The sequence below is a fragment of the Colias croceus genome, chromosome 23, assembly GCF_905220415.1.
Source record: "Colias croceus chromosome 23, ilColCroc2.1".
NCBI lineage: Eukaryota > Metazoa > Arthropoda > Insecta > Lepidoptera > Pieridae > Colias > Colias croceus.
Window position 1 is genome coordinate 6,219,245 of NC_059559.1, and position 24,875 is coordinate 6,244,119.

Consider the following 24,875-nt stretch of genomic DNA (forward strand, 5'->3'; position numbering starts at 1 on the left):
GTAACTATATATATCTGGCTGACACAACGCTGTCTGCTCAAAAGGAATTTTTGCAATATCTCATCTATACTAATATTATAAAGCTGAAGAGTTTGTTCTGAACGCGCTAATCTGGGGAACTACTGGTCCGATTCAAAAAATTCTTTCGGTGTTAGATAGTTCATTTATCGAGGAAGGCTATACAATCACGTTAAGACCAATAGCGGAGACACGCGGGTGAAACCGCGGAACGCAGCTAGTGAATTCATAATTCTTGATGTTCAGTTCCTAATGGTTATTAAATGATTATAGCCTACTAGATTTCCGCCCGCGGTTTCGCCTGCGTTTTCAAAGAAAAACCCCTATGGGATTTCCGTGATAAAAAGTAGCCTATCTTGTTCAGCTACCTTCATATCAAATTTCATTGTAATCCATTCAGTAGTGTTTGCGTGAAAGAGTAAGAAGCATCCTCCCAAAGTTTCGCATTTATTAGTAGTATAAACCTTCCTGGATAAAACCAGGAATTCTTGAGATAAGTTCGTTCAAACAGTCAAACAACATCTTCTAGTTGTATAATTTATCTATTTTTCTTGGTTATTCTTTTCGGTTTAGCAATAATATGGTTATACGAAAAAAGTGTGTCATTGAAACAACCGAAGAACACCCTTGAAAATATAGAAAACGGTATATTTTAAAATGAAAATACCGTAAATAATTGAAATTTCATAATCACGACATGCCGTAGCGTTTAATTAATGTGTCACTAGCTTAGCGATAAATATATTAAATAAACCTCAACATTATAAAGAATTAAGATAATTGGCACTTGAATCACGGATCGAAGCTGATTATCTTACTATCTTAATCTTTTTGTATATTATAAAAATGAAACCCGTTTTTCTTGGTCACGGTATCATACCTGAACGGGTGAACCGATTTCGATAATTCTTTTTTTATTATACTCCTTGAAGTACGAGGATGATTCTTACGGAGAGAAAACGTTAACATGTACCACGGGCGAAGCCGGGGCGAACCGCTATTGAATGCATGAAATCATATTGACATTATTTTTCCACACAACACGAAAGAGATCTTTCCTTGGATCTTTCACAAACACTGTCTTCTTCTTTCTCAAACTTAATACTCCGTAATCTGTAAAATCGCAAAGGAAATAAACTATTTTATTATTAATTTATGCATCACTAACCTTCCTTAAACTGCTTCAACATGACATCCAAAGTGACATCCTCGAACACAAAGTTGCACGGGTTCTGATAGTACTGGCAGAGCGTGCGCAGCGGCGTGTTGTCGTCCGGGTCCACGAACGCGAGGTCCTTTATGAACAGGACCGTCACTATGTTCCCGCGGTGGCCCTCGTATACTGGGATACGGGAGTAGCCTGGAGAGAAAACAAGTTAGGAACTCGTAAATATAACTAGATCTTCCAGCTAAGAAGACAAGTTATTTTTTTTTAAAGATAGGAAATCGAACATATTATGACCTAGGTACAGATTCCTACCTAAGATATACATTATCGAAACTTTGCCGAAATTCAGAAAATATTGTCAGAGATCATTCTATCAGTGTCTATAATGGGATACGCGAGTAGCCTGGGGGGAGAGACTAGTTATGAACTGGTGGAATTCTACCCTAATTGTGCAAGTTGTGTATGGAGACTGGTGGAAATTTAGGCTCATACATCATCCTATTTTAGTTCGGTGATAATATTTTAAGGGAGACTTTTTTATGGGAATATTAAGAAAGAAAGAAAGAAAGAAAATAAATTTATTGCCAAAAAAAAACAGCCAAACACATTATAAAATTTATCTTACAATTAGGCAAACGGATACAGACTCAGCAAAATACTGCACAAAGGCAGCGCTGATTTTCAGGCTGTACCGGCGATTAACTTATTAGCTGTTATGGACACTTAGGGAAGTTGGTAAGGAATAAATCAAAACTGTTTAACGGATTAACTATATTGGTCAAATGTCAGTCTTTACGGTGGCATACGGCATCAGTCTTTTTTTATCGCTTAAGCAGGCACACGAGCTGTCGGGTCACCTGAAGGAAAGTGATGCCCTCCATTGTGCGTGTGAAGTGTTTAATATGAGAACTAGTTGTAGAAAGGGACCTTTGAAGTACCCTACGTACTGTATTCTATATCCAAAATATTTTCTGTATATCTAAATTTTCAAGAAACATCCTTATTTTTAAAAACAAAGACCCAATTATTAAATGAATATCAATTCATTTAGTATTTGGGTCTACTTCACGTAACCTTTGTTACATCGTCTATACAGGGTGTAATCGTTAAGTGTGCACAGGCGATTATTCCGTAACTATTGCAGATATCAAAAAACTTTAAACTGATATCGAAAGTACTTAACCTAATGAGTAAAATGGCCATAATACCTTTTTAAAAATAAAACGAGAAATATCCAAAAATGTTACATTAAACGCTCCCATACATTGGATTTCCCATACATTTTGTATTCATAGCAGATTTTCGAAATGACGTCCTCATTGTACAATACCATGAGGAGCTCTATTTAAAGTTTCTAAACGAACTTTCCTTCAAATTTGCGAAGTAATTAAAGCAGAAAACCAAATAAAGAAAGAGAAAGCTATAATCTTTCATATTAAATGTACATGGGATATTCATATTTCATACTAAATGTATGGGAGGGTTTTAAGATATATTTTTTGATACTTCCCGTTTTATTTTTAAAAAAAATTTACGGCCATTTTACTCATTAGGTTAAGTACTTTCGATATCAGTTTAAAGTTTTTTGTTAACTGTAATAGTTACGGAAAAATCGCCAATGCACACTTAACGATTACATCCTGTATATTCCCTATATCGGTTAGCAACATCATTATAACCCATATAGACAGACGAGCCCATTTATTGACCGTCCGTATACATGCGTGTACCAACCCTATCTAATGCAAACATAGGAATATTTCTTAGCAAACACATTTGATATACGGAGAGTAAACATTTTTGTGCCAAGCGGTATTTTCGCAGTTCTTTATACGATTGCATAAGGGCAAAGGAGGGGTATGATTTTTGTTGTATATGTATGTATCTTTGGTACATAAAGATTGGTTTCTTACTTAAAATTTATCATTAGAATCTATTTGGTAGTATTCTTCACTACATAGTATAAAACAAAGTCGCTTTCTCTGTCCCTTTGTCCCTTTGTATGCTTAAATCTTTAAAACTACGCAACGGATTTTGATGCGGTTTTTTAATAGATAGCTATAGTGATTCAATAGGAAGGTTTTAGTATATAATTTATTAGGTTTTAGACAAAGCGGGCGAAGCCGCGGGCGGTAAGCTAGTAAAGAATATACAAGGACTTGGAAGATTTTTAGCTCTAAGTCGTTAGATTCGTTTTAATTCATGAATGTCGCTTGGGAAAAAAATATAAATAGCAGATTTTAAACGCGAACTATGCGAATGATTGTAAATGTGATTTCAGTTACAATTTTAAATAAATGTTGGTATCTACTTACTTCAGTTATCGATATTTATTTTTTAATATTTGTATACCCACTCTAAAAATGTAGGTATAGTCCATTGAAATGTTACATTTTTTAGGCCTAATCTTGCGTTTTTTAGAGAACGCAATTTTATTTTTTGGATGTGTAAGGGGGTCAGTGTGAAGCTAAAACCAAGTTTGTGGGGTCACCACCCTTGTCCCACGGCCGCCACCTTGAAAATAGTTAGTTAATAAAAGTTACTGGACTAAAGTTGTAGAGAATTTAATTTGCAACAAATAGTGCTAAGTGCTAACAATATTTTTTTATCAGATAAATAGTTTAAGAGATATATCGTAAAAACCATATCAACCGCTCTTTTCTAGATGGCGGCCGTGGGACAAGGGTGGCGATCCCACAAACTTGGTGATAGCTTCACACTGACCCCCCCTACACATCAAAAAAATAAAATTGCGTCCTCTAAAAAACGCGACCCCAAATGTAACTTTTCAATGGACTAGTATGTATATTGAAGACATTAGTAAGCTTATAAGTGAGTTGTATGTTTGTCAAGTGTCAATTTAATAAATAAATAGGTAATCTTAACCTTAACCTTTGTTTGTATGATGAAAATATTCAACCTACATACGTATGTATTCCTATATGCATTATATCCCCCCTCTCCCCCTCTACTTGCTCAATGTCGTAAATTGAACAAAGTACAGACGTTTAGCAAATGAATTCCAAAATCATAACAATTGATCTATTCTGAGTGTTACAAAAATAAACTGACGCATGCGCTCAAAAGCTGACCTGGAAAACGTTGTCCAGGACACCCTTATCAATTAGAAGTATAGATAATAATTTACGAACTAATAAATTTAGTTGTTTGGGTTGTTTTGCGTCCTTGTTTCTGTCTGTATGTGTGCGTGTGTGTGGTGTGTTTGTGTGCGGGGTATATAATAAATAAATAAATATTTCAGGACAATTTTCACACACCGGACGATCTGATCCCATACTAAGCTTTCGCTTGTGTTATGGAAACCAAATGGCTGATAAACATACATATATATAATTTTAAATAAATACTTATATAGATAATTAACACCCAGACACAGAGCAAACTATTTTCATCTCACAAATATTTGCCCCGGGTGGGAATCGAACCCACCACCTGCTTGGAAGGCAGGGCCAACCACTACCAAAAACAGTTTACGTGTTCGGAAGTGTTGTACTGGTAACAAAACAAACAGTCTCAGTTTTTTGAAGTCGGTTGAAAATAGTTTACGACCTATTCTTAGAATTACGACCAAAATATTAGATAATGATTTAAGCATGTTTTTAAAATAGTGAAAAATAGATACAATATTAAATCCGACGTAATCTAATCTAGTATTATTTCTTATCAAACATATAAACAAGTTTATCTCCATAAGCATTGAACTCAAGTGATTTATTTTTCTATATATCCTTCATCACTCTATTTTTTAGATTTTCTGCTACTTAAACGAATGCCTAGGTAGATTCGAAGTTAAGTGGATTGTTTTTTTATAAATTTCAATAAAATCTTATGAAAATCATTAAAGACATTTATTTCTCAAAAGATTAGTGTATTCTAATCATTTACAGAGAAATACAATTTTTTACAAATATATCATAAGAACGACTAACAAAAGAAATATACAAACAAAAACAATTGAGGGTAGTTTCTATAAACATAAATTAAAAGTGACCATGCTAATTGCTTTATCTTTTATTATTTTCTTACCCGTTTCGCGTCCTTGTGTCTGTCTGTATCCTTGTGTATGTGTTTCAATAATCAATATTTTTTTTTATTCATGTATGTGTATGTATTTATTTATTTATTTTATTCTTTATTGTACATAATATACCAGACATAAATAAGCTATACTATAATTAAATACAATGAAAACACACGGCACATACATACTAAAAGGCGGCCTTATTGCTCAAAAGCAATCTCTTCCAGGAAACCCTGATTGGTAAGGAATGTATGCTAGAACGCGACTTGGCGCAAATTCAATAAATAAATTAAGCATTACAATATAAATAATATATAATAATAGCGTTGTTTTGCGTCCCTATTCCTTTCTTTGTGTGTGTGTGGTGTGCGTGTATGTGTGTGTGTTACAAAATCTTCCTTGAACTGTATTCACTTACCAGACTTAACAATCTCGGTCATGGTCTCGAAATCCAGTACTGTATTGATGGGCAGCATGAAGCAGTCCTTCAGTTTGGTCATCACATCTTTGACGGTTTTCTTGCGAAGGTCGAGCGCTCCGGAGATGATGTTGACTTCCTCTTTATCGAGATCGTTCACGTGGTTTGTTACCTGGTGATATTTGATTTATAAAATTAGTTTTTTAGCATTCAAATCCATACTAATATTATAAATGCTCTGTCTGTCTGTTACTCAATCACGCCTAAATGAAAATGATGATGATGATGATGCCATGAAATTTGGCATAGAGATATTTTGATACCCGAGACAGGACATAGGCTACTTTATACCCCGGAAAACAGGATAGGTTTTATCCCGGAAACCCCACAGGAACGGGAACTATGCGGGTTTTTCTTTGACTGCGCGGGCGATGCCGCGGGTGGAAAGCTAGTGCTTTATAAATTAGAATTTATTTAAAAGAAAAAGCGGGTTCGTGTCCTGTTTCGTGATCGAGTTTAAGTTTCTGATTTTAATAGCTTGATGCCCACGCGTGATGACCTTACTGAGGAAAATAACACATAAAATAGGTAGTATTATAATATCTTGAGGAGATGATAAATCAAATTATGTTATTGACCCGGGATAAAACGTACAAATAATCCTCAGATATAGGTTTTTACAGATCATGCAGTAATTCGCAAAATCGAGACGACATTCAGAATCGAGTATTTCTTGACATTTCGATACCCAGATAAGGTAGCAAAAGTAGTAAAAAGTATAAAATCATTATGATCATCAGCATTATGTTTCCACTGCTGCGACATAGGGGATCAGGCCGTTATCCACCAAGCTATAAATGTTAAATTAACTAAAATGTTATGACCCTTCTTTTTCACAAATCGACCGTTTATCTTTGCGTATGTTATTGAAATTCAAACATGTTTAATTATTTTGTCAATCTAACGGGATCAAGGGTGCACGTCGGTAAGGCCAAAAGACGCGAGTTCGAATCTCGCGCCGCGATCAATATTTTCCATTATTAATATTGATCTTTTGCGCTACATTGGCGATTTTAAAAAGCTGCTTCGCTTAATGGAGCTTAAATGGAGCCAGACGAACTGTGGGCCAAGATAACGACTTTGTGGAGCCCAGACACAGCTAGAAGGCGTCGCGGCAGGCCGAAGAAAAGATGGCGGGACGAACTGGACCAATTTAATAGAGACTGGTCTACAATAGCACAAGACCGTGATTCATGGAAGCGTTTTGGGGAGGCCTTTGCTCCGCATTGGGACACAACAGGCTAATACAATATTGATCTATTCCCAGAACCTCAAAAATACATTCTTTCCGCAAATATTGTCTGTCTACCTTCCAATCTCCTTGGACCATATCAAAACCATCATTTATTTAATTTACGTTTAATTCTAAAATTTTTTCGCCTTGAATCTAAACAAAATTGGGGCCATCACAGCCAGGTTATAAAAATATAATTTAACCGCAGATTCGCGAGTGCCGTCTGCCCTTGCGCAGTTTCCAGAATTCTTAAAATAAACGTCGCCAAATCTCAATGTCACCTTCTTACTTATATGATTGACTCTCTCTATTATGAATATTATAATACACCACGATAGTTAAGTCTCTGAACGAACCTTGTGACATGTGTAACAAGCCTTGATTAATGTATGTTGAGCCTAAGTAATAAAAACATTAAAATGGGTTGTTTCTCAAATCCTACTAATATTATAAATGCGAAAGTTTGTGAGGATGTGTGTGTGTGTTTGTTAGTCTTTCACGCAAATACTACTGAACCGATTACAATGAGATTTAGCACACATATAGAGGGTAACTTGGATTAACACATAGGATAGGTATCATTCCGGAAATCCCACGGGAACGAGAACTATGCGGGTTTTTCGTGGCGCGTCCTACGAGAAATTACTGATTTAGTTACGAGCAAATAATGTACGTAGGACGCGTGACGATTTAAAAACGCGGGCGAAGCCGCGGGCGGAAAGCTAGTTAATGATATTTACTTCAAGTTAGGATTCTGGCTTTTATTAGTCCGGACTAACTTGTGGAATTGCTAAACCGAATTTAATGGGATGCTTATTAAACAATGTTATTAAAGAGAAGTTTGTAATATGTAGTTAGACTTAAAAACTGCTTGATCAATTTCGAAAAATTCAGTTCACTCAATATAGTCGTTACCTTGAGCTATTTAAGCTAATTTTTTTCATACCCTATACATTTATATTCCATACATAAAACCTCGACATACCTTGACCAGTTCCTTTAGCCTCTCTCTGTTATAGTGTGTACCGATCTCCTCTCCTAAGAAGTAGTCCAATAACTTGCTGGTCGGCCAGGCGAGTGGAGCACAGATACCCATGACGATCTGATGAATAAATCGGTATTTTTATTATACATACTTACATTAAAAGGAAAAGAAAATAACAATACAGCTTTATGTATAATGGGGCGGTCTTATCACTTAAGAGTGGTCTCTGCCAGGCGACCCCTTACAAATACATACTAATTTATAATGCCGGGTAAGATTGTTGTTAATGATTTTCACTTATTTGAAGAATACATTTTCATTTCATTTAATGTTTATTCATACCAGAGTCAAGTATAAATAATAAACTTATTAATTTATTTATTAGCACTTGACCTAGGACCGAGATGTCATTCTTTTCCCAGTAAAGATTAATAAACAAAAACATCCATACAAAATAACAATATTGACTGTTATATAGCTAGATCAATTAAATCGGCAATACCAGTGTACTACAAACTTTATCTTCTAATGTGTTGATCATTTTGGCATCAGTGTGCGTTCTTGTTTTGTGTAACTATTTATTATTACTGTAACAGTGTAAATTTAATTGTGTGTAAGTACATTTAATTTATTTTCTGTTTTTAATATTTGCACACTCAACCATTGGGTAGAATGTATTAGACACTTAATATTGTAACCAAAACATCTGTAATTTGTAACTACATTCTTGCAAATAAATATACTTTGAATTTTTTGTATCTTTGTGCCCAATAAAGGTAGGTCCATCTAAATTATATAACCTATGTTCCCTTTTCTGGAAATGCAGTGCACACACATTACAAAATTCTCGGCAAACATGATGTCTAATTTTATGTATTGTACTTCTTTTTGCGTGTGTAGTGTGTACTTTTCTTTCTGGAAATAAATTTATCTATCTTTCTTTCTTTACAAATCATAAAAACCCAACATTCCTATAACATATCCCAAGAAAATAGTACCAACCTTCATAATCCAAATACTCTTAGCACCGATCAACAACCCGTGCCTTGCACAGATCGCTTGCGGCGTGATTTCCGCTATGAACACTATAGCCAGCGTCGATCCAATCACAGCGTACAACCCAGACGTCAGATCATCCAGAATAACCGTAAACGTGCTGTTAACAGCCACGTTACTCAACAAAATGGTACATAGGAGATAGTTTCCATGAGATCGCACCGGCATGATAGCTCTAGCGTACTTCCTCTCCGTTTCTGTCCCTGTATTCGCGATGATCCGTAGCTCTGTCCTATCCAACGCCATCAGACCAAGATTCAAACCAGAGAATAGAGATGCCATGACCAGCAAAATGACAATGAGGACCAGAGAGGCCCAGAGGGGTAATAGCTTGTTATGTGTAGCTAGGATCTTCCAGCCCTCACTGCCTTGGTGAATAAGGTCTCCGTCTGGCGTGTTTCGAGCGCAGATGTAGAATTTATAGTCTTCTAGAGGCGGTGGCGCTGTCAGTTCGAAGAGACCAGAATCATGTTCTGCTACATTTATCTGGAATGTAACATTTGTTTTAGCAGGATTATACTGGTTACAACCTAAGGTTACAACTTATGCTATATGGTTTCATGTTCGTGAATTGAAACTAATTGGATTGCATTGTTTTCATTATTATTTTAATAGATTATCCTAATGTTTTGTTATATTATATGTATATTTATAACTGTTATTACAACTTTAAAAATGTTCATAATAAAAAATTAAAACAAAGGAATGTGTACATGTTTGTAATGTCAATATATTCAAAATATTTATGAACATAATTTTACAAGAATTTTACTAAACGAATTTGAAACTATTCTTTTCAAGTACCATACCCACTTCTACTTTAACTTGAAATAGCTAAAGTCATTAGTCTACTCTCCATTTATTTACCTAATTGTCATCACAAACAGACAAACTTTACCTATACCATCAAAAACCCCGTAAATGCCACTAGCACGTACCTTATACTCTCCCTTAATCAAAAAGTGGCACGACGACCCATACGCCTGGGGGTGGTGCGTGAACGCGATCCACGTATCATCCGTGAAGCCTTCTCCAAACAGCCTTAGCGTAAACTTTGTATTCCTCAACACACTGGGTATCATACCATCTATAATCTTTGGTTCCTTTTCCCCTTCTTCAATCCTTAGCCCCATAACTTTTAGAGTAACATTTGTTTGAACTGCTTTAACACCTAGGCTACTAGTTTCTGCATCTGTGACCTCTGTTTCGTTGGCTTCACGTTTCTTTCTTATGCCTCTATTGGGCATAGTTTCAACGCCATCATCTTCTTCTTCACCGTATTTATTGATATTGAGATCATTGTAATACTTTGTGTCTGTTTCACTGAAGTCTTCTATCTCATCTGGTATCACTTCATTCTCACTGGCTCTGTGGACAAAATCACATCAACAATTAATAAAAAAAATATATATATATACTTATACATATATAGTAGTATAAAAACTATGAAATACAACAAAAAGAAATATATGAGTTGGACCTCATTAGAAGTTTAAATATTTTAATATACATTTCCACAAAATTATAGTTAACTAGGTTTCCGCCCGCGGTTTCGCCCGCGCAGTTTAAGAAAAACCCGCATAGTTAGTTCCCGTTCCCGTAGGATTTCCGGGATTGCGTTATTTTCCCGGGATGAAAAGTAACCTATGTCCTTTCTCGGGTATCAAAATATCTCCATACCAAATTTCATGAAAATTGTTGCAGTAGTTTAGGCGTGATTGAGCAACAGACAGACAGACAGAGTTACTTTCGCATTTATACAATATTACATATATATAAGTATGGATATGTTAGCATCGTTTATCAATATGCATAAAAAAGATGTAATGAAGAATGATATGATTCATATATTACTTTACCAAATGAACACAATTTTTAGGAAAATCTGGATGATATGAATAAAATATAGAGCACAGATTACGTTTTCTTCTTAAAAATAGAAAGATTGTTCGAATTACACAATGCTTGACTATATAGACTGTATTAAAAACATGCCGTAGGTTTCTTTCAGTTTTAAAATACAGTTTACTAAACGTTAAGTCCAGTTAAAGCTAGTTTCTCTTGAGATTTAACCAGTACCCTACCCCAAGAATTTCCTTCGATAGTAAAACCAAAGACGGGGCACCCAAATTACAGGACCTAACCAAAAGATACGAAATTGTTTGATTGAACGGAATAATTATTTGATCGAATTGGTAATATTTAATGGTATCAATGTATCGTGGAAGTCAGAAAATTCGGCATAATGTTTCTATTGAGAGCAGACGAAGTTCCGTGGTTCAGTAGTAACTATTTACGTAATATGACGAAACAAAAGCTTTTTTAAGTGAATCTTCTTTTGCCGCTTGAGAGTAAAATTTCAAGGTCGCGTCATGGCAATACCGTCAAGTCATGGCATGGAGTAAGGCGACGATTTTAAGTATTTTTTAATCTTGCCACATAAGTTTCACTTCTGATACTGTTCGGCACACACGCTCTTTGACGATAGCAACAGGCAAACAGATACCGCATATTTGTAACAAAAAGACAAACAGACTGGTCCTAACGTCCTCTTGACCTATTTACCGTTCAAGTATTTATAGATAGTCGATCGAGTACTAACACTTATATATAATAAACATGCGCTGTCTGAACATAATTGTGAAAAACTATTTGTTAGGGTCGTTGTTGACAATACTTTCAAACAAACAAACAAACTCTTCAGCTTTAGAATTAGTATAGATTGTTTATCTCGTAATTTTGTCTTCAACATTAGGTACCATATTGGAGATTTCTGTATTTATTTTTTTCATTACTACCATTTTCACCTAACTATGACAAAAGGAAGATATTTTACGACAGTATTTGTATGTGTGCTTGTTGTTTTAAGATATTGCCTAGAATATCTTAAAACAACAAGCAAAAAAACGCGGTAAACTAGGTTAATTTTTATAAAAATCTGTTGTTTTCTAAACATTGCCTTTACTGTTTTAATTATTGACCTATATATTCTCCTTACCAACAAAATATGTAGTTATATATCACCACTGTCCAAATAACAAAAAATCGAATTACAATCGGGTGATGTCACGAACCGCCCACATGCGCGTGCGCACATTCAACTCTACATTCATTGTGCAAAGTGATTGATTACTGCAGATGACTGATTTAATTTATTTGTTGCTAGTTGTTACCCGCGGCTTCGCACGGAAATTCCTATGAGAATAATATGTTTATACAACGGTAAAGTACCTTATAGACTTATAGTTATACTGTTTTACCTCCTTCATACGTTATTCTGTTATAAGATCTTGGGTTTTATCCCCAGCAAATAAAGTTCTAGTCTTTGTTGTAAAATATATTTGTTTAGTGCCCCGCGGTTTCCGTTCTCTGCTCCTGTTGGTCTTAGCATGATGATATTTAGCCTTCCTCGATAAATGGGCTATCTAACACTAAAAAATTTTTTCAAACCGGACCAGTAGTTTCTGAGATTAGCGCGTTCAAACAAACAAACAAACTCTTCAGCTTTATAGTATTAGTAAATAGATTATAATGTTAGTATAGATTAAATACATAATACAAAGTTCGCTGACCACCATAATATCAGGAGTTACTGGATCGAATTGATCGCCATTGATTTTTTCTTGGCTAGTTCATATTTAGAGGAAAGCTGTATAAGTGTAGTTCCGTGTCCCCAAGTGGGGTAAGGGGCAGATGCATATGCATACATGAATGCTATATAAGTAGATTATATTTATTACTTAGTACGACCAATAGGAGCGGAGCTTCAAAAAAATGTTGCAAAAATATTAATTTTGGGGGCAGACAATGTTCTTGGGTCAGCTTAGTTTCCGTTTTTAACACGCTTTTATTAGCTTCACCTGTATGTGTTTGTATGTAACTGACTTTGACTCGAATTTGAGCCACTTTAAACGGACAGATTTAATTCATATTTTGTACACTTATCTAGGCTCTGTATTAGTAGATACTGTGAAAGTAAGAACATTAAAATGCCTGACCTATACACAAAAAGGGACATGGGACTTCACTTTAAACCGTTACTATTAAATACATCAATTAGTTATCACATATTTTCTGCAAATAGTCTTACAAACGCTTTCCTCAAAAACGTAGGTAACCAGTACCTCTACCATGAGTTGACATAGTTAAATCGTCGACGTTACTATACCCGGCGCGGCCTAAGATGATCCCTATGACACTGACAGTTATTCTCAAGAGACAAACTTGTAATGGCGTCACCATTAAATTAGAAACGTATTGGAGGCGTCTAAAAATGGCATTTATTAATTTTTATGTAGCTTTATGTTTTTTACAATGATATTCCGTTGGAATTATAACAATTCTTATCATTTACGAGAAATTATATCAATCTGACTTTACGTTTACATCCTTCAAAACTTACATCGTTGGCATTTATCGACTAGTGCGGAAAGTATCGATAAACAAATTTCGATAATGGAAACGAGTTTACATTTTTTTCATGCTTAAGCTATAGTTCATTCACTATTTAATGGAACAGAAGATCGCAGCATAATTAATTAATTAATTACCGTTCGCGTTAATTTACTTACCTATGATAATATAAGTTTTTTTGAAAAATTAAATGGGGGATTCCATTTTCATGATAAAATAATATACACTGTGTTAAACGGGTTAAAAATTACGAGAAAATGATAAGGTGCATTTTTATGTTTTGGAAAACTTTCGTTTTACTTACCGTTTCGTTTACATAATAGACGTTAAAAATTCATTTTATAATATTTGTAAAAACATGTTTACCGACGTGGCTGAATGCAAACCACGCCTTTGCCTATAAAATACAAAGTATCGACACGATCCATCATACGAGCAATCACTAAGACGAACTGTCATAGGGATCATCTTAGGCCGCGCCGGGTATACAATAGTAAACGTATATAGTTCCTATTTACCGTGAATGACGTATCTATGACATATGTCAAAATTAGAACTCATGATGCAAAAATTGTATGGTTAATACAGCTAGTGTAGTATAGTTTACTAATACGTTATCTACTGTAGTATACTATTGCACCTCATGGTAGGCTTTTTAGTTCCGCTACGGCACACTAGGGGCGCTGTACGAAATTTCATACAAACCGCTTACTACAATCGCTAGCGAGTATCGTATGCGTAAACTCATGGTAGACCTACTGGGACAATTATTTACTACACACATTTCCGGTTCAAACGTTGACGCAATGACGTCACTATTACCGATTGACGTATCGTCTATCCTCATTTCGCAACACTAAAATAATTATAATCTGTGACGACACTGGCGCTGTGCCGAGTCTGCGCAGACTTTGTTTATGGCAACGCCGCGCAGACGGCGGAATGGCGGCCATGTTGGATTTTTACGACTTTTTTTATTGTCCTTAATGATGAGTCTATGAATTTTGTTTATGGAGTTCTGGATGGACAATTAAATTTATTTGTGGAATTAGCATCGGAGTTTTTGGGTGCATATTTTGCAATAAAGCCGCGCCTTGAGACCATTTTGGAGTGAAACTTCTTTATCGGGGTTGGAAAAAAATTAAGTGTAACATTTTTCGTTACGCGTGACACTTTTCCGTTACGCGCCATCTTTTTCTTATCCCTACCACGCGTGATTCGATGTATTACTGTAAAATTGCATATTATAGTAAATTATTTTTTGAAAAATAAGGTCATTAAGAAGTTTCACTTCTTACGTGTGTACACTAGTACACGCACACATTTTTTTCATATTGAATTACCTACTTAATTTGAAGAAGTATTCAAATACTGTAATTATGATAATGAAAACAAACATTTCCTATCAGAAACTGGTAACAAAATATATTCCAGTTTGAATTCAATACAATCTCTTATCGACAAAATTCACAAAGATCAAAACGATTTTAATATTTTTTAATTTCTAAATCTATACTTATACTTTTACTAGCGGTCGGCCCCGGCTTCGCCCGTGGTACATATTTACGTTTTCTCTACATAAGAACCATCCTCGAACTTCAAGGAATATTATAAAAAAAGAATTAACGAAATCGGTTAAGCCGTTCTCAAGTTACTTATGCGCTTACCAACACATTTTGGGATTCATTTTTATATTATAGATTACTAGATTTCCGCCCGCGGCTTCGTTTTCAAAGGAAAACCCGCAAAGTTCCCGTTCCCGTGGGATTTCTGGGATAAAGCCTATCCTATGTGTTAATCCAAGTAACCCTCTATATGTGTGCTAAATTTCATTGTAATCAGTTTAGTAGTATTTGCGTGAAAGAGTAATAATCCTCACAAACTTTCGCATTTATAATATTAGTAGGATAATGCTGAAGAGTTTGTTTAACAAACCCTTAAGTATATATAGAATCTCTTAAGTAATAATATTAAGTATAGGTATATAGATTTAGAAATCTCAGAAACTACAAAATTCCGTCCGATTTAAAAAATTATTTCGGTGTTAGATAGCCCATTTATCGCGGACCCACATGGATGGATGTTTGTTACTCTTTCACGCATTGTATACTATGGAACCTATGATATATAAAAGAGCTAGATACGTTACCCGCTCTCTATTTTGGCAAGAAAAAACTCAGGTAAGTGCCCGAGTTTCACTTAGTCACGCACCATTCAGCGTCGTGGCTGGACGTTCTTTTTGTATTTTAATCGGCAGTTGTTATTACGAAGTACATGAGTGAGACATGTATTATGTCTCGTGCGTGAGAGTGAAAGAGAGAACAACTGTATTGGTGATAATGCGTTAGTAAGTAGGTATGTATTAATTACGCTGTTTTTTAGTGCAATGATGTTGGCGTATGCCGCGTCTACTAGTATAATAGGTCATTGTATGGAACCGATTACAATGTTTGGTATATACGTAGCTGAAGACCCGGTATAAGACATAGGCGACTTTTTTGCCGGAAATGTCACAAGAACAGAAACTATGCGAGTTTTTCTTTGAAACCGCGGGCGGAGCCGCCGGCGGAAAGCTAGTATCATATAAATTGCGGTTCATGCTTTTAAAATCACATCACTATCTCATATTTACCAAGGGCTCGTTTCAATAATGTTCCAATCCCTCCCTAGAGCGATTCATTTAATAAATTTAGTTCATTTGATCGTAGTTTGTCACGCAACGGCGCATTTCCATTAACTTATGGAAACAGAGAGGTCAGGGCTTTTGATATTAAATAATGGTTTATATTGTCTATTGGAAGTGTCTTCTTTTTGGGTTAAATCTTGGGTTAAATGATAATTTTAGCTGACTATTTGTCATTGACTTAAAATGAGACCCACGAGGTAATAATTATCTAGGTATTGTACTAATTCGTGATTTTGTAAAAATTTTGTTTATCCTACTAATATCGTAAATCACTGAACCGATTTTGGTGATACTCGGTAACGGTATACCTTATATACCAGAATAACATAGCATAGCATTATACTAGCAATGCCCACGGGTTCAGTCGCTATAGAGCGCGACACAGGCGAATAGATTTAAAATAATTCAATAAGGTCCCTTGGAGTATTCCGGCCACGGGGTATAAGTACAATTATTATTATATTTTTTTATACATGATAGGCAGGCGTTTGACCACTATCCCGCCTGATTTGAAAGCGGTGATGTGATCTATAAAGGAGCACGTCTGCCTAGAAGAAGCCTGTTCACTCTAGACTTGAAGAGCTGCAGATTATAATGGTCCGGGAATACCGACGATAGAAGAGAATTCCACTCCTTCGCAGTTCGAATGAAAAATGAATTCGCATAACGCTGAGTGCGTGTGTGCGGTATATCGACTGTGAACGGGTGGAGTTCCATTCCACGCCTGGATGTTCGATACATATTAATACGTAACTAGTGATAGATTAAGCAAATATGTATGCTAATAATATCAAACCTATATGTATATCTTCATGCCCTTCCTTCACGATACTTACGAGTTACGATAAAGCGATGCTCTAAAGTGGTATTCACAATTTTCTGAAATTACCCCTCATCCGAAATTCCCCCAATGCACTATAGTAATTATTCTTTATTTGGAACAAGAAACAAGGTGTACATAAACTTAAGATTATAATATGGGTTGCCGCAAATTCTTTTGCATTATTCGAAAAAAAAATGTTTACAAAATATGCATTAATAATATTCAGATTGTTACTAACTAAATTACTATAAATAATATTTGACACCTACTCTAAAATTACTTTGACTGACCGGTTGGCTTGGTTGGTAGTGCCACTGCCTTCCAAGCCAGAGGTCGTTGGTTCGATTCCCACCCGGGGCAAATATTTGTGTGATGAAGATGTTTGCTCTGTGTCTGGGTGTTTATTATCTTTATATGTATTTATTTAAAATTATATATGTATGTTTATCAGCCATCTGGTTTCCATAACACAAGCGAAAGCTTAATATGGGATCAGATCGTGCCGTATGTGAAAATTGTCCCGAAATATTTATTTACTATATGTACCCTAATATACATCCTCAGGCAGGCACCCTTACATCCAACGCTTAAATCCTATCAGCTATAAGCCAATGAAAGTGACATATTTAATTAATAATTTAATCATTTGTATGCTAATTGCTTCTACAATAGTGGGTATGATAAAAATATCCGATACAATGGTATCGGTTATTTAACAAATATGTATTTGCATTTAGTTTCAGTTTTTTAGTTATCCCGGTCAATGATATTATATATATATATATATATATATATACAATCCTGGTGGTATTATTCATTTCTATATATTTTGACGATTAAAAAGCAAATCTAAAAGAGATTTCCTGTACAAGGACAACACCAAAAAAAACAACACCGAGTTAGTGATCTACATTTTAACATTCGAACCAAAAATTATACCATTCATAATCTACCCATCCTGTATATGAAATCCACACCAAAACAACACCCTGTATATAAATTTCCGACCTATGATCTATTTCGCTTTCTGCAGGCAGAATGCCAAGATGTTAACCACGCTACAGCCAACTCTTAATTTTAAATCAAGTGTCATATTGCGTAGGCGCAGCGTATGAAAATATTAACGTTTAAAAATATTCACTCCATTTACGTTTTTAAATTAAAACATTTGACTAAATATACGTTGGGCTATATTAATGTGAGGATAAAAATTTTATTGTATAAATGTAATTAAATTAATAAAAATTATTTTTTTTTATGATGAAAATCTAAATGGGACTCCTCTTTACAAACTCGACCTACTAATAAAGAGGTTAAGTTTCTAACTTTTAATTTTAATGTTACTAGTTTTCAGCCCACAGCTTCTGCATAACTAGTCAATTAAAAACCCACATAGTTCCCGTTCCCGTGGGATTTTTGGGATACAATCTATCCTTTTTACTTTTTCAGTTCTCAAGCGAACGAATTTCATCCAAATTCGTTCAGTAGTTGAGACGAGAAGAAGAGTCAGACAGACGGACTAACTTTCGCATTTCTATTGATTAAAATATTGGGTTTCGTTTATATGCTTGTAAGAATGTAAGGCGAAAGCCTCACTATTCAAGTGACCTAGGTATTAATTGTTCCCGGTCAAACCATACGAAGTCGGATCAACCGCTAGTTTTAACTTTTAACTAACTTTGATCTCGTTTACTCTTCAAATTAAAACTATGACGTTATCATAGGTTAATATTAATTGATCTAACATTGAATAGCGATGAATCGCTTTGTTGTGAATGACTAAGGTTACACGTTTCTGTGTGCAAACAGTCACATTCCCTGGTGTCAGTGAGGTAATACAGACAGACAAACAAATAAATAATTATAAACAAAAGATTAACTATTGAGAAGAAGGATAAATCAGTGGAAAGGCGTATTTAAAATTCTTATTTGAATCCTGTTAAAGATTAAATATCATCATCATCAGCCCATATACGTTCTCACTGCTGGGACACGGGCCTCCTATGAGGGTACACGCCATAATCCACCACGCTGGCCAAGTTCGGCAGATATCACATGTCGTCGAACTTTTAATTCTTCGACATGTCGGGATTCTCACAATGTTTTCCTTTAGTGCTAGCGCGGGCTATGGGCTAGTATGAAAGTGCGCGCACGTAGCGACGCAACTCCCCATAGAGTTGATGGGAGAGACGAAATAGTCGCGGAGACAAAAGTTGCTCGTGCGCGCTAGCTCCTACCGTTTCGAGAAGTGGTCATGTTAACAACATGCACAAATAAATTGACAAATCGATTTATATCGTTCAGGTTTATAATATCAGTATAGATAATGTCTAATATCTTAAATATCTTAATATTACCCTCATAGGAGGCCCGTGACCCAGCAGTGGGAACGTATATGGGCTGATGATGATGATGATGATGATGATATAAATCTCGTGTCACAATGTTTGTCCTCAATGGACTCCTAAACCACTTAACCGATTATAATAAAATTCGCACACCATGTGCAGTTCGATCCAACTTGAGAGATAGGTTAGGTTTTATCCCGGAAATCCCTCGGGAACGGGAACTATGCGGGTTTTTCTTTGAAAACGCGGGCGAAGCCGCGGGCGGAAAGCTAGTAAAATATATAAATCTCCAGAACCAACAGACTCTAGGCTTAAAAATAACAATTGCTTACATAGTCCCTTTTTATTTACAATAATTACTGGTATATATATTTATAGAAATACTAATCTACCTTTACGCTGTTAAATATTCAAAGAATTTAATAAGAAAATAGATAACTTATCATGAAGCTTTGTTTGCTCATTTTTTGTAGCATTTTTATAACAGTTCACTTTATTTGTTTTTATATGATTATTATAGTTTACTTTATTTTACCATTTATTTACTGTTATGTTTTATCTTTTAAATGATTGATGTGATTTATTAGGATATTTATACTAACATATTTAACTAGCTGCGCCCCGCGGTTTTACCCGCGTGGCTCCACTCCCGTTGGTCTTAGCGTTATGATATATAGCCTATAGCCTTCCTCGATAAACGGGCTATCTAGCACCGAAATAATTTTTCAAATCGGACCTGTACTTTCTGAGATTGGCGCGTTCAAACAAACAAACTTCAGCTTTATAATCTTCTTAATATATATAAATCTCGTGTCACAATGTTTGTCCTCAATGGACTCCTAAACCACTTAACCGATTATAATAAAATTCGCACATCGTGTGCAGTTCGAACCAACTTGAGAGATAGGATAGTTTAAATCTCAAATCGTTTTAGAGAAAGCGGGCGAAGCCGCAGGCGGTAAGCTAGTATTTGTATAGATTTACACAGTTTTCTTTCCGTGTTTCGTTTTGTCATTGGTGTCATTTACATAGGCTTTAGATGTATTACAAGGGCTTAAAGTGATATTTATTACTTACCTAACTACTTGGCTCAACGTTATTGGGTGTAACATAATCTTTATTAGGTGTAACAAATAATAATCGAGATTGATTGGTAGGAAGAAATCTATACTAATATTATAAAGCTAAAGAGTTTGTTTGTTTGAACGCGCTAATCTCAGAAACTACTGATCCGATTTGAAAAATTATTTCAGTGTTAGATAGCCCATTTATCGAGGAAGGCTATAGGCTATATATCATCACGCTAAGACCAATAGGAGCGGAGCAATGCGGGTAAAACCGAGGGGCTATTTTATGAATAAAGATTTGATGACAACTCCATAAATTTTTCTCATCTTGTACTGTTTGCGACCGGGCGTCTCTAACAATTGAATAAATTAACCCCAATTTAATTTTAATTGGTCAGCGTGTTTTGTAACTAGCCTTACTACACTCAAACTCAAAGTTATGTGTCGAAATATGTAATAGTAAGCTCTTGTCCCTGTTAATAATCACTAGGTACTTATACATAATACATATATACATTTTCGCTTTCCGCCGTCTGTGCGTCTGTATGTTTAAATATTTAAAATTACGCAACTGGTTTTGATGGGATTTGCGGGTGAAGCCCTATAGCAAAATGTAAACATTTGAAATGATAAAAAAAATGTGACGAATTTCTGCTAGCATTCGACGCATCAAGGCTACTTACTTTCTTCAATAACCGGTTAAGTGCAAGTCGGACTCGCGCACGAAGGGTTCCGTACCATGGGGACCCCCCACTTAATATATATATATATATATATATATATATATATATATATATATATATATAGATATCTCCACGGGCACTATGTTGATCAAACGTGCCATATAGTTAGTAATTATTTGATCCGTTTTCACTTGTTGATCCGGTTGGTATTTGTGGATCCATTGCCACACCACCGTCCGTATGTGGATCCGAACGGAGCCACAAGTGTCACCATCAGTAATAATAATAATTACGTGCTTTTTATACAAATCCACCTTTTTTGCGTTTTAGCTCTTGTTGATCCGATTCAAATGAGCCAATCAGAGCCCACGGAGCTCAACCATTGGTCGCTTGCGGCCTTAGCCATTTGAAGGTTTAAAGACATTTATTCCCGTTATAGAAACGTATGTTGCCGTTCGCCTTCCATAATTTGTTCGGATCTTCGGGAGGGCAAGATAGCTAGCTCGTCTATTAGGATAGTGGCGATTTGATGTTGAGAATATAATATTTGTATTTATGTTTTTATGTAGCGCTTTGCGGATGAACATACACGTATTATAAAAGTATAATTGTTTTAAATTCATTATTTTAGTGTCGTCGTAGATTTTTTTTAGTTAAAAGAGGATAGTAAAAGATAGTTTTAATGATTTTATTTTGTAAAATTTGTAGTGGCGCTAATTTATTTTTGTAAGCACTCCCCCATACTTCTATTAAATACATAAGGTGCGGCTTTACTAACGTGTTGTAGATGGTGTGGCGTAATTTATAAGGAATGTAAGAAGTAATATTACGCAGAGATCTAAGAAGTGCTGATAATTTATTTTTTAGGTGGTCGATGTGATGATCCCATTTTAGAGAGCTGTCGATTCGCAAACCTAGTAGATCGGGAGTCATTGACACAAAATTTCGAGTCATTTGTAACAGGATGGCGGTTCTACAGGGGTCTTAGTACGCAATGACAGAAAGAAAAATGATGGTGTGAACGCTGGTACCGGCGGCTTAGTCGCGTGGGCGTTAGTCAAACTCGTCGGAAAAATAGCGAAAGTCAAACGATTTGTAACACAAAAATTTTAGAATTTACCGATAGCCCATAAAAAAGATGTAGACGGTAGTGTCATGCCATACTTTTCCGGTGTGACATAAAGCCCGCCATACCGACGCGAATGCGTTGATTAAAAAAAAAAACAATTCAACCATTGTATTGTGCAATTCAAATCGTATATTTTTATTTTCTTAATCATTTACTTTGTATCCTTTATCATTAGTCACTAAAATTTATTTTGTTAACTTGCCAAATATAATGTAACATGGAATTTGCAAGGGAAGGCACTGCCTTCTGAGATATAGGAATTACCTAGTTCAGAAGGCAGAGCAATATTGTAATGTTATATTTGAAGTTAATAAATTTTATTTTATTTATTATTTTATTGGTACCAGGCTAACTTTTGCACAGGTAACCATCGTCGTGCAGCCATTTACGAAAATCGCCATGCATCGCCATACTTTTCAGACGATTCTAAATGGTCGCCATACCGCCGAAATGATTTTGTTTAATTGAATGAAATGTTGAAATGAATGTTTAATTGAATGAATTTTGTTTACTATTTGTTCATTTGAGCATACATATTTTTCAAATAATGTACTAATACGGCTCAACTCCGACCGAATATCCTTCATATTATCATCATTACATCTGCAATCTTGTTCTAGCGGTTGTTTCCGTTTTCTGTAAGTAATTTAAGTATCAGTTGGCGTAGAACTCGTAGAAAACGAACTTAGCTTCGATAGATCGGGATGCGATCCACCGGCAGTACCCACTGCACCACTGCTAGTTAAACGTGTTGGCGATCTGCGTACACTCATATTTACTCCGCAATGGATAATTTGTGCAAGAATATAAGTCGTCATTTGTTTTTGACCTAAATCTAACATTTTAATTATTTTATCAGATTGATATCAGAATCAGGGCAAAGGCGAACGCTACACGTCAATAAATATTATGATAATTATCTTGATATTTACTGATGTATCTTGGGAGGGATCACAGCACACCCTACACCATCAATACGTATCGCGTCAGTACTGAAACGTTCTTTGTATGAGCCAGACGTGATGACGGCAAGATAAATATTGTAGGTCCTGGGATCAGATCACAAGGAGTTCCAGAAATCCAGCGATATACAGGGTTAGTTCTCAATGACCGGCCAAATTTTCAGAAATGGTTCAGAATCGATAACATTTTAGAACTAATGAAAAAAAAAACTTTTTTTTTTTTTTTTAATTAGATTTCATTCCTGTCCACCACTAAAAAGCGAACGTGTGGACATTACAAAAGCAACAATTCAGTTCAACAACCTAGATAGGTAGAAGTTAGCACACACATAAATTTGGCAATGCGCGCACGCACACAAGTGCATTGATTCTGGGGGTGTTTACGATTTAGGAAATTTTTAAGACATTTTCAAATGAATGCTATTATTTTTATTTAATTTTATTCGACAATAATGTTTCAAATGCACCTTTGGTTTAATATCTAGATCTTAATTTTAAGTTTTGGCTGGTCATTGAAAACTAACCCTGTATTGTGATCCGTCAATTATACACTACCCTACACGTCAATAAATATCGTAATCCGATAGTAAATATTGATGGATCACAATATGGATCTTACGTGTAGCGTTCGCCAAAGAGTTGCCCTGATTCAAGAGGTAGGTTGTTATTTGTAGGATGCATACTACTTGAGAATTATCACTGTCACTGTTTGACGAAAGGTTCGTACAAATATCTATCTTTTTAGGGTTCCGTATTTTTAGTTTCACAACGTTTTCTATAAGTTTCAATTGAATTACGGTCGACTTCTTCAACTTCCATAAAACTCAGGAGATTTTTTGGTAGCCCTAATTTCATATCCCCATGTCAATGTCATGCAAGTGCATATAAATGGAACAGATCAACATACGACTTATGATTTGGTATATAAAACGAAGTCAAGAAGTATTTGAGCATTTCAAAACTTGAACCGTTACGAAGTCGAGTTCGTCTAGTCTAGGCGGATTTAGCAATGTATGGAACATTAGCTAACTATAATATGTTTGTGTACGGAGCCAACAAATACTGTAGAGTTTACGAAAAATTAATCTACGTTACTTAATATACAGTTTCGTTTTGTCGGATCAAATAAAGCTGTAATTTTGATAATATAAATGATAATGATCAACATACGACTTTGGATTTGGTATATAAAACGGAGCCAACAAGTGTTTATGGGTTTCTGAATTTCGGCCGTTACGGAGTCGATTCAGTTCGAGATCTTAGCAATAAAAATGTTGAGTATATCAATTTCTCCACGAATACGTTTGGCAACATCGCTCAAATATTTGCGCCGTTGCCACTCCGGGCAAGATCTATGCAACCGGAGTCGAGTAATAAGGGGGAAAAGGTGGAGTCAGGAATGCACGGCAGTCGGGCTGGATCAACTTAGTGCCCAGGTATATATATATATATATATATATATATAAATACCAACCTGGGCACTAAGTTGATCCAGCCCGACTGCCGTGCATTCCTGACTCCACCTTTTCCCCCTTATTACTCGACTCCGGTTGCATAGATCTTGCCCGGAGTGGCAACGGCGCAAATATTTGAGCGATGTTGCCAAACGTATTCATGGAGAAATGGATATACTCAACATTTTTATTGCTAAGATCTCGAACTGAATCGACTCCGTAACGGCCGAAATTCAGAAACCCATAAGCACTTGTTGGGTCCGTTTTATATACCAAATCCAAAGTCGTATGTTGATCAGATCCATATATATTATCAAAATTACAGCTTT

General features: G+C 35.5%; 1 protein-coding gene across 1 annotated transcript in view; it reads right to left on the reverse strand.

Annotated features, from left to right (window-relative positions):
* The window catches only part of LOC123702359 (unextended protein-like), a 49,283-nt gene that overhangs the window by 16,219 nt on the left and 8,189 nt on the right, over positions 1 to 24,875 (reverse strand). Inside the window, exons 2-6 of the mRNA XM_045650097.1 lie at positions 9,920 to 10,349; positions 8,928 to 9,467; positions 7,926 to 8,042; positions 5,647 to 5,818; positions 1,187 to 1,378 (exon numbers count right to left, since the gene is read on the reverse strand). Coding sequence (XP_045506053.1) covers positions 1,187 to 1,378; positions 5,647 to 5,818; positions 7,926 to 8,042; positions 8,928 to 9,467; positions 9,920 to 10,349 — 1,451 coding nt within the window. The remainder of the gene's footprint in view (positions 1 to 1,186; positions 1,379 to 5,646; positions 5,819 to 7,925; positions 8,043 to 8,927; positions 9,468 to 9,919; positions 10,350 to 24,875) is intronic.